The 11,436-nt window shown below is 35.8% G+C and overlaps 1 protein-coding gene across 1 annotated transcript in view; it reads right to left on the bottom strand.

Annotated features, from left to right (window-relative positions):
- Nucleotides 1-536: 536 nt before the first annotated feature.
- MIA2 (MIA SH3 domain ER export factor 2) overlaps nucleotides 537-11,436 on the bottom strand; it is a 99,397-nt gene continuing 88,497 nt past the window's right edge. The window contains exons 27-30 of the mRNA XM_052660143.1: nucleotides 6,686-6,808; nucleotides 2,689-2,747; nucleotides 1,798-2,032; nucleotides 537-703 (exon numbers count right to left, since the gene is read on the bottom strand). Of these exons, the coding sequence (XP_052516103.1) occupies nucleotides 537-703; nucleotides 1,798-2,032; nucleotides 2,689-2,747; nucleotides 6,686-6,808 (584 nt within the window). The remainder of the gene's footprint in view (nucleotides 704-1,797; nucleotides 2,033-2,688; nucleotides 2,748-6,685; nucleotides 6,809-11,436) is intronic.

The raw sequence follows: 11,436 nt of genomic DNA, 5'->3' as shown, positions 1-11,436 counted from the left end.
ATAACTGAATGGAAAAGATCCCAAAAAAGTATTATTTTTAGCCTCAAAGCCATTGGTAGAAGTAAAAGAAACTAACTAATGGAACCATATTTATGAAAAAACTAGCTGATTTTATTATTATCAATGCCAATCAAGTCTTTAAATCAATCAAAATTTATTTAATTAGGCATAAAGTTACTTTCACATTTGTCCGCAACCATAGTAAATACAGTTCTTGGCATAAAGACACACAGCCTTTGGAGTTTAAAATATCCCCAACTGCAAGATTACATATATAAAACTCTCTTTATTGTTTATGTTATAGTGGATGAATTAAATTAAAATAATTATACCACCTAGAACAAAATAAAATGGAAATAATTTACTCATAAGATTCATATTTAAATCATCTTTATTTACAAAATACTATCCTGAGAATTATAATTCCATTAAGCTCCAATTTGAGCAAAAGTATAATCACTTAAGTAACAGCAGTTACTTAAACTGAAAATGAGAGAGAAGTCAAAATTACTTTTGAAGAGAGACCAACAATATGGTCAAATTTCTTGCGGTGGCTCTGGATGCTCAGTAGTAGGCTCATTTGAAGGTGGAATCAGCCCTGATGGGAACTCACTTCTACTTTCAGGATGTGGGGGTGGGGGAAAAAATCCAGCTCTCGGGGGAAGATAATGAGGAAAACCTCTTGGTGGATAGACATTTCTCACTGTTCAAAGAGATTGGTAAAAGACAGGTTTTAACTTTCAGCACCTGCACTGCGGCACCAATAAATCATTTGCTTATAACTTTCAGTACCTATCTTTATTTTCAAAAGATGACACCAGAATAATTATCTGATTTAACAAATGAATTTTTACAACATTGAGAAAAACATATGCTCTTCAACTACACGTGATTAAAGGGAGTATCACTCATTTTAGCTGCAGATTTTTGTCCTATGAAAATCTAACATCTTAACACTTTTTAAAAAGGAGAATTATTTCAAAATAGAGTAACTTACTCTCAAAAAACTTTCATGTAATGTAATTTTCACCAGACTTAAAATTAAGATCAGTAATTCCCAAATCTGACAGTATCCTAAAATATTTACAGTTATATAAAAAACTGTCTTGAAATTCCTCAAATAAAATTCATTTTGGTTCACTCTAAACTTTAAAGAGGAGGAATGAGGAAAAGAATGACTATCAGGCAAATGATAGGCTTTTTCCTAGTGTTTGTTAACCATGTATTTATTCTGCTGAAACCTGTAGTTCTAAATGGAAACAGATAGTCATAAAAGCAATAATTATTTCTTTTCTCAAATGTGAAGCTATGAGGAATTTTAATAAATTCAACAATTAGTCCAAACAGGATGATAAACACATTCTAGGTTTTAAATAAGTAGGACTACATGGGAGCTAATTATGAAAAAAAGATTTTAAAAGATTTTTTTTAATACTTTAGCCAGTCATTTTAATGCAAAAATATAAACTAATTATTTTTACTAATTGACCCAATTTCTGTCTAATAAGAAAAAATAATTTTAGTCTTAACATAAGACTGTTGCAAAAAGCCAATGATTTTCCTGATTACTGAAACACAGAAATAATTCTACATCTATTAAGATGAATCAAGTTGAAGCCTCATTACAGATGAGACCTCATTACTGATGGCTGGCAATCTTTCCAATTTGGAAAAATAATGCTATCCTTACAGAAGATGAGAAAAACTTTCCTCCATTGTATTACTACATGAATAGAAAGTAAAATGAACGTTTCTGATCTACTCTGTAAGACATATATAAAGCTTTATAAAGCATACTTGCGAATGGCGGAGGTGGTGGGCCAGGGAAATCCCTTGGTGGAAAATAATCTCGGGGAGCTCCATACATGCTTCCTGGAGGAGGTGGAGGAAAAGGAGGCCCTCTTCTTATGAAAGGACCCCTTGTATCCACTGGAAACAATGGAACTCTGACTAGAGGACGAGGTGGAGGAACAAAACCAGGTCCAGCTGCTTCATTTTCAGTGGGAACAGATGAATCAGGAACATTTAAATTCTACAACAAATTGACATAAGGCAGTCACTGCAATAGCAAAGTTTGCAATAGCTTTCCTTATAAATTTAGGCTTAGAAGAAGGCATCTAGGCACCTTGGCAGAAAGCAGTCTGTGATACCATAAAAGGCTCCAGAGAAAGATTCTGTTTTCTACATCAGATGGATTTTAGCTATCATGAATATTTTATTAACTTAACAGAAAACAGCTTTAACCAACAAAGCAATTGTCCAATTAAAAATAAAACATAAGAATGGCCCAAGAGTACCAAAATATACATTCTTTTATTAAGCATATACTAAAAAAAACTGCTTATGTTAATATTTTCAAGGTGACCAAAAACCAAGATTGTAAGCACAGTGAACAAAAAACATACTTTAAAACAGTCCTGGATTTAAAATGAAAGTCCAAGAGGGAATTCAAGTTCTTGTTTAACTATATAAACTAAATCAAGCCTTGAGTCTGTACATTGTACTTTATCACCATGGGGTACAATCGGAAAGGAAATAGCTATAATGAAAAGCATGAAGTACATTTGTCAAAAAGAAAGCAGCAGCTTTTAATCAAAAAACCAGATGCTGGCTAAATTACTATTCTAGTAAACCAACAGATTAGAAAGATCCTGAATACATGGATACAATTCCACTTTCAATACTTACACCAAGATCATCTCTGCTTTCATTCCTACTGGATTCCATTTCTGAAGATACTCCCCCATCTAAAATTAAAAGTTAAATCATGAAAAATACATGGTTTATCACACCGTTCTTACAACTTCAGATCACAAAGGACATTGATATCCCTACTCCCCTTGTCGGCACACAAGCCAGCTTGACACCAGCATCCTGCATCAGTGCCACAAGGACAGCTTGAGGTCCATGGAACTTCCGGCAGACTCAGAGTTCTGGAAAGGCATGTGTTTGTAGTTTCCCCACCACGTGCCTAGACAATCCTGCAAGCTGCATCATTAAGGAAGCTTCCAGGAGACAGCATTCCTCTCCCTCTCCCCACTTCCTTTTCCTCCTGCCTTGCTTTCCTTTCTTCCTCCCTTCTCTCTCATCTTTCCTTCCTTATTCCTCCATCACATAACACAGACTAGCAATTGAATTAGCCACTGTTTCTAAATAAATGTGCCTGGGCTTTATTATCAAGAACTGCACAGGCTCTGAGAACATAAATTTAAACAACCCTCTCTCTGACCACAACCACCTGTCCCCTCCCAGCCTTTTCATTACTCTCACTATACTTGTCCTTGGGTATCACTGAAGCTTCCAGTCCTCTGATCTCTCAATTTCCTCCTTTCCTCATTTCCTTCCCTAATTAGCTGATCTTGGAGACTCCATTGCTAACAGCCAGTCACTAGCATCTTTGTCCTATTGGCCATTTTTCACCTGCCTAGGATTCTTCTAGACAATCTAAGAGCCTGATTCTGTACTCAGAGTCCCCTGCCTCAAAGAGCTTCTGCTGGGATCTTCCATTCTGTTTCCTCCCTCCACCCTTTCTGCTAGACCTATCCTATCGGCAAGTCTCTCCCAACTACTGCTTTAAAATTAGATAGAAAAAGAGAACCCCCTTACAGCTATCGCTCCCCTTCACAGTCAAAAGTTCTTCTTTAAAAAAAAAAAAAAAAAGTTTTTCTATATATATTATTCAGAATTCCTCCCATTTTGTCTCTCAATTGTAACTCAATCTATGTGCAGCATAGAAATTACACTGAAATTACATCCCCCAAGATAAAATGTCTTTTTTTCCCCCTCAATTAAAATAGAACTTTCAGTTCTTATTGAATGTAGTTTCTCACACTGTTGACTATTCGCTCCCTCTTTCAACCCTCTCAGCCTTCAGCTTCCGGGAGGGCACCTTCCCTACCTCTCCTTTCTAGCTGTGCCTTCTCAGTCTCTTCAGTGGGCTCCACGACCCCTCAGGGGTGATCTTTTCAGAGCTCCACCCTCAGCCTCCTCTCCTCTCATTCTCTCCTTGAGAAATTTCACCCATTCTACAGCTCAAATTTGATGTGAACTACTACTGTACTTCCAGACGTTTAAGTCAGATCTAGATATTTCTCCCAGGACTTCTGAGTTTGAAGTGCCTTGCAGCTGTATCACAGGCGCAGCTAATTTAAGTTCAAAGTTAACTTAAAATATTTCCCATGAAACATTATACTGCTTCTTTCTTGCTCCTTGTCTCAGAACAATGAATGGCCCACATGCCTTAGCCAAGAAGCCAGCATCAGCCAAGACTCCCCCTCCTCCCTCATTCCATTCAATCTGAAGTCCTCCCAATTATATTATCTCTGTGTCTCTTCACATCTTTCTGTCTGCTCAGCTAAGTCACCACCATCATCCATGTAGATTTCTGTCACACTGTTCTAAAACGTTACCCTCTCTCCAATCTCAACTGCTCCCTCTAATCTATTTCCCATAACACAACCAGAATAATTTCTCCAAAATGCAGGTCTGATTTGATTATTCTCCATTTAAAACCCTTTAACGTGTTCCCATTATCCCACAAGTAGGTCCAAAATTTCTGAACAGGTTTGCAAGGCCTTGTAAACTATGCGCTGCTTACTTCTACACGACTTGTTTCAATATTCTGACTTCCACTCCATGCTACAGCCATATTTACAAGGCATTCCACCCTGTGTCTTTACATATGCTATTCTCTCCTCCCAGAACATTATCAAACATCATTCTGGCCCAGCTAATTCCAACTTTAATTCTCAGCTTATCCATCATTTCCTCCAAAAAGACTTCCTCGACAACCCCACATTCAAAACATCACCACCTCTCATCTAGGTTCGTGGCTCGTGGCCCATAAGCTCCCGTAACATTTTGCGCTTGTTACTTTTGTCACTATATAGTGCAACTGCCTACAGACCACAGGTATAAGGAATGCTGACCTCCTATTCACTGAAACACAGCAGCTACCACAGTGCCTGCCAAACGGTAAACAGTCTACAGATATTCAGTGCATCAGTGGCAGGGCTGAGGCACTAAACTGATCCACTAGCCTCTCATTTCAGTAAAGCCTAAGGATCAAGACCATGGCTCTGGAGTCAGACAGGGTATCAAATCCTAGCTCTAACAGTTCCTACCTGAGCTCTTTAGCACCTTTTTGAGCCTTGGTTTCTTCATCTGTAAAATAAGGGTAATACTATCTACTTTACAGGTTTATTGCAAAGATGAAATGAGGTCATTCACTTCATTCAATAAATGTTTACTGGTGTTTACTAGTGTTACTTAATGTATTTCTACCATTTCACACCACTTTCCTTCATGTAAATACCATACACTGATAAACCAATAACAAAACATTACATATATCTAAAAATTTTTCAGCTTATAAAATACTTTCACACACATTAACTGATTTAACCCTCATAAGATCAAGGGATTCATATCTCAGTTTTACAGGCATTACCCATCAATAACTCATGCTCTTTTCTTTGTTTTTGCTTATACTCTTCATTATTACTGGCACAGACCTTTACCTTTTAACTAAATTTTCAGATTCCCTAAAAGCAGCTCAAATGCCACCTCTTTCACAGAGTTTTCCCTGATCCTTCAACTATATGGGCATTTTCACTTTCTGTGAACATAATCTATTCTCTAATGGGACTTATCATTCTGACTAGTATCAGTCAAGCATATATATCTGTCTTTCTCCTCTATTAGTAATTATTAGCTCCTTAGAACTAAAAACTATACCTTACTATAATTGTATTGTCTACCATGTCATGCAGTGTACCTTCTAAAGTGAAAGAACTTAAAAATTACTTGCTAAATTGAATATTGTTCAATTGAAAAAAAATGAACAAAAATGTGAAAATTTTTAAATAGCATTAGTTTAGAATTAGATATTTAATCACACATACTTTCATTCACATTAAGCTTGAATTAATGGGGAGAACAATTTTAAACACCAAACAGAAATAATTATAATAACAGAAAACCAGGCCACAGGTCTCCTTCTTTGCTTATTATTCAGAGAAGAATGATTTTTCAACATAATACATATTCCAACTGGATAATTTCCCTCTCCTAAAATATACACCCTTTCCTGAGGAAATCTTTTACCCAGAAATTTTTCATTTTCTACTTTTAATCTTTTGTTATGTATTTCTAAAATACATTGGGTGTATGTAATTCCCAACTTCAATGGGTTACTCTGAGGTGGTTTAATAAAATGAGCCCCAGACAAATTGTTGGTTGCTCAGTAAATGTTAAATCTACCTAAGCATGAAAAATTTAAACAAGGTAACTGATTAACCCATCAACAGAGCATGCACTCAAATTATTTCTCTGATTTTCACATATCATTCACACAGCCTAATTTCTCTGATTACTACACAGGATTTGTGTAAAGTGGACTGGAAAAACTAGAAAATTAATCATAGAACACAGTAAAATTCACCACCATAGGTACACAGAATAAAGTCATTGCAATAGTGCTCAAACCAAGCACCAACACATGTGCAGATGCCACGGATGTGTACAAAACAGCAAGAAACATAAAACCAGGAAGCTCTCAGGAAAGAAACTGTGGCCTTAAGAGCTAAGCAGAAATCACAATTACATTAGTCCTTTATGCAGCTTCCAGTTCTTTAGTATGCCATCGTTACTAAAAAACACATATACAACACAGAATATTTCTTACCTGTTTTATCCAAAGAAGGCATATTAAAACTTCTGAGTTCTGCTGGTCCAGAAAGTCTACCAGAATTAGAATAAAATCCATCTTGCCTTTGTGGAAGAAGAACTAGATCAGGATATGGCTGGCCTAAAAAACATGTTTTTAAAATATCTTCATTAAAGATAAAAATCAAGTTTCCTTAAATTTAATACATTGAACATAGAATTTTTCTCTCTAAAAGACTTTGACACATATTCTTGGTAGACGATAGTAAACAATTTTAGGAAAACTACACACTTTACTTAAAGCAATAATTTTGCTTTTTAGTAAACACAAATATGACGACACCTTGGAGTTTGAAAGTTTCCATTACTACATATGCATCAGAATATATGAACAGAATTTAGTTACATATATATATTTATAGATAGATTTAACTTTAATTTTAATAATAGTGGAAGGAAGTAGATACATCAATAAATCAAAAAAAGGCTTCAAGGAGCTATCTACTAGTAAACAAAGAAAAGAGAGAATATGCTGTAAACATAGTAAGAAATAACAGAACTGATAATGATAAAAGAAATGGTCACCAGAGCAGAAACAGCATCAGTGAGGTCATCAAGTAATTAAATTTTCAGTAACTTCAACATTTTAGAATTTAGCATCCCTCCAAAACTACAGGGAAACATCTCTGACTCAACAGATGAATGGAAGGTTCACAATGCCCAAATTAAGGACATTTGGGCAGACACAAATTTAGGCACAGACTCTGACCCAAGTGCTTCTACAGTCAGCCTCCTTTGTCATTTATGATGACAAAATGGTAATAATTCATGGGTCCTTGTGTAACTCATCATTCTTGAAAAAATATAAGTAGTCTAACTCATCTCTGTTAGGTGACGGTAGACTTTGATTAAGGATGCTTTTGCCAATCTTCAAAAATACGGAAGAGAACATGACCAGCATCTGCCCATTTCTTCATCCCCAACCCCTGGTGGCCATTGGTCTACTCTCTTTCTACATGTTCCACATTTTCAGATGCCCACGTATAAGTGAGGTCCTGCAGTATCTGTCTTCCTCTATCTGAATAATTAGGGGTGGAAGTTCTTAAAGACACTGCTATGGTGGGAGGGAAGGGCCAGAAGTTTCCTTAAGTAACCAGATTCTGGCAAAAGTTAATACGTAATAATACTATTAAAAAAATATGGCAGAGGACAAAGGGGATAACTTTTTTTTAGCCTGTTTCACTCTCCCATTCTAATAGATACGGTCTCATACTACCTTCCATGACTCTCCTAGGTGAATATAATGTGAACTGCATACATACTTGTTATATGACTCAGTTCCTCGGGACCTTACAGACACATCTTTCCCACAAAAAGCCAAGGATACCATCTGACATCAACTGGAGTCAATGAAGAAAATTATATTTAATGAGTTCTCAAGGGTCAAGTGGAGAAAGAAATGGCAACCCACTCTAGTATTCTCGCCTAGAGAATCCCGTGGACAGAGGAGCCTGGTGGGCTGCGATCTATGGGGTCGCAAAGAGTCAGACACGACTGAAGCAACTTAGCATGCACGCATGCATTGTAGAAGGAAATGGCAACCCTCTCCAGTATTCTTGCCTGGAGAATCCCAGGGACAGAGGAGCCTGGTGGGCTGTAGTCTATGGGGTCACACAGAGTCGGACAAAACTGAAGTGACTTAGCAGCAGCAGCAGCAGCAGCAAGGGTCAAGGGATGTGACTTAGGAAAGAAAGATTCAGAGAGTCATAAAGGCTCATTTCCTCCCTCTTTCAGGGTTGTTGTAACCATCTGAATTAGCCCCATGGGAGAAAAGGCCAATACCAACCACAGGTCTAAACTGAGTTTTCCCTACTTTAAACACGGAATTAACTAAACGGCAGAATTTCCAACTCTTTCTTAAAACCAGGTCTCAAGAGACCATATCATCATTTTGCTTCTAAAATACATCCCCACAATATCAGTAACCTGAGAAATACAAGATTTTGCTCTAAGTATTCTGTTTTACTGACCATATGTTATACATTGTGCTCCTCTAGGAAAATAATCCACTCTTTAAATCTACCAGCTCTTATTATGTGCCAGGCATTAGTGATACAAAGTTGGTTTTAATACAATCTGTGTCCTTATGGTGATGAAACAAAAACAAATCATGTCTTAAATAAAAGGGCATACAAATCATATGAGAGATGGTCTATCTAATTCTGACTGGAGGAGTCAGAAACGGTGCCACAGAGGCGGCAAAGCTTGCCCCGAAAGAAAAATAAGAAACGACCAACAAATAAACAATGACATTCTAGTCAAATTCAAATGTACATATACATGTATAGTACATACATAAACACACACATATGCTCAATGTATTAAGATAAAGCTACATGGAAAGCATATGACCAATGAAAGACTAAAATACAAATAATTACATGAAGGGTTCCTTTCTCTTTTGCCTGCTTACCTTTGTTTTCTACCACCCTTCTCAGAGAAGGGATGATTAAAAAGAAAGAATGGGAGAAGGAAAAGAATCAGGGGAAAAAAAAAAAAAACAAATAAAAACGGAGGAAGAACCATGCAGAGCACAGTGAAGCAATTTCATAAAATAAAGATTACAATAAAATTCACAATGTCTAGTTTAAACAAAAATGTTATTCATCTCTTTTCATTCCAAAACAAATCTCAGCTTATAATAGTTCCTTCAGCAGCTTTAATAACTGGGGGTCTATCACATAACAAGAACATTAATGTGGTTGAGAAGAGAATTATACATATGGATAAAGGAGTTGCCTTTTTTAATTTCAATACTATTCACTAATCAAGTACAATAAGCATCTTTACTCAGAATGTGAAGAAATAATTTAATTTAATGATTAAGGAACTAATGGAAAGTAAAACTTCCAGAAAGTAGCTGATAAAACCAACAATATGGATAGATTACGCTCTGGAATAAAGAGGCCAATGGTACAGAAAAAATGTCTAAGAAACATACTTATGCAAATATGGACATTTAAGATAAAAGTAATATTTCAAATGGATAAATATACAGTATTAAAACAACTGTCTACCCATGGTGGGGAAAAACTCTTCAACTAAACACTAAAACCAAAATAAAATCCATATTAAAAACTTAAAAAAACAAAATTTTACATTTTTAGAAGAAAACAGTATCTTTTTGATATTGACAGGTTCTAAAGAAAAAAAATTCAGTAAAAATAAAAATGGATTAACTTCTCTTAAAAAAATAGAAAACTTTTGGTTTTTTATATATAACAATAACATACATAACAATAAACCAAGAAACTATTTATAAAAGATAGAAGATTAGCATCCAAAGGATACTAAGAATTCCTATTAAGCAAAAGAGAAATGGATCAGGCAATCTACAGAAGTAAATACAAATGATCAATAAACATAAAAAGAGGCTCAAGCTCACTAATAATGAAGGAACTGTAAAAAAATCAATCAAAGAAAAATGAGAAAAAATTTAACGCATATAGCTGGAAATACTTTTTAAAAGTTTTACATCAGGTATTGAAGAAACAGCTACTCTCAAATACTTCACACATAACCACTCTTGAAGACCAAGGGCAACATCTATTAAAACTGAAACTGTGTGTATCTTACTTCCCAGCAATTTCATAACTTGGACTCATCTCTAAAGAACATATGTGCAAAAATCAAGTGTTAACTTCAGCACTGTTAGTAATGGTGAAACACTGAAAACACCCTGAATGTTCATCAGAGGAAAATGGATAAGACTGGATATATATATTGTGATTTATTCATATACTTAAATACAGCAATTTAATAATAAATTTTTTATTAAAATGGAAAGAAATCAGGAACATGCTGACAAAAACTTGATAAAATAGAAATTTTAAAAAAATCATATTTAGACTATAAATTTACAAACATTAAACTGATGAGTGATTGTCTCTGGGAAAGAAGGTTGACCTTGGGAAAGGAAACAGAAGACTCCCTGGTGGTTCAGAGGGTAAACAGTCTACCTGCTGTGAAGGAAACAGAATAGACTTCAACTCATATAGTGTGCTGTTTATATTTGTTTTATTTACCCATTCTCTTTCTCTGACACACAGCTACACACACACACACACACACACACACACATATGTATATGTATATGAAACAAATATTAATATGTAAATTCTGGTAGGTGATAGGATTATGCTATTTTTTAACTTCTTGGTTTTTTTTTCTTTACCTGTAAAATGGGAATAGTAAATTTAAGAGTGTTAGAATGATTAATATAAAGCTCTTAACATATGGCACAAAGTATGCATCCCAAAGTAGATGTAATGATAAATTAAATTTTTTATAATTACAAACTATATTAAAAAATAGTATTGACTTGTATGCTTAGTCGCATACAACTCTATGCAACTGCATGGACTGTAGCCCAGGTTCCTCTGTCCATGGGATTTTCAAATGGAATGAGTTGCCATTTCTTCCTCCAGGGAATCTTCCTAACAAAGGGGTCGAACTCATGTCCCTTGAATCTCCTGCATTGGCAGGCAGATTCTTTACCACTAGCGCTACCTGGCAAGCCTATAGTATTGACTGCTGCTGCTGCTAAGTCACTTCAGTCGTGTCCGACTCTGTGTGACCCCATAGACGGCAGCCCACCAAGCTCCCCCGCCGCGTCCCTGGGATTCTCCAGGCAAGAACACTGGAGTGGGTTGCCATTTCCTTCTCCAATGCATGAAAGCGAAAAGTGAAAGGGAAGTCGCTCAGTCGTGT

The sequence above is a fragment of the Budorcas taxicolor genome, chromosome 21, assembly GCF_023091745.1.
Source record: "Budorcas taxicolor isolate Tak-1 chromosome 21, Takin1.1, whole genome shotgun sequence".
Lineage (NCBI taxonomy): Eukaryota > Metazoa > Chordata > Mammalia > Artiodactyla > Bovidae > Budorcas > Budorcas taxicolor.
Note: the sequence above shows the minus strand (reverse complement) of the source record. Positions and strands in the feature narration are given on the sequence as shown.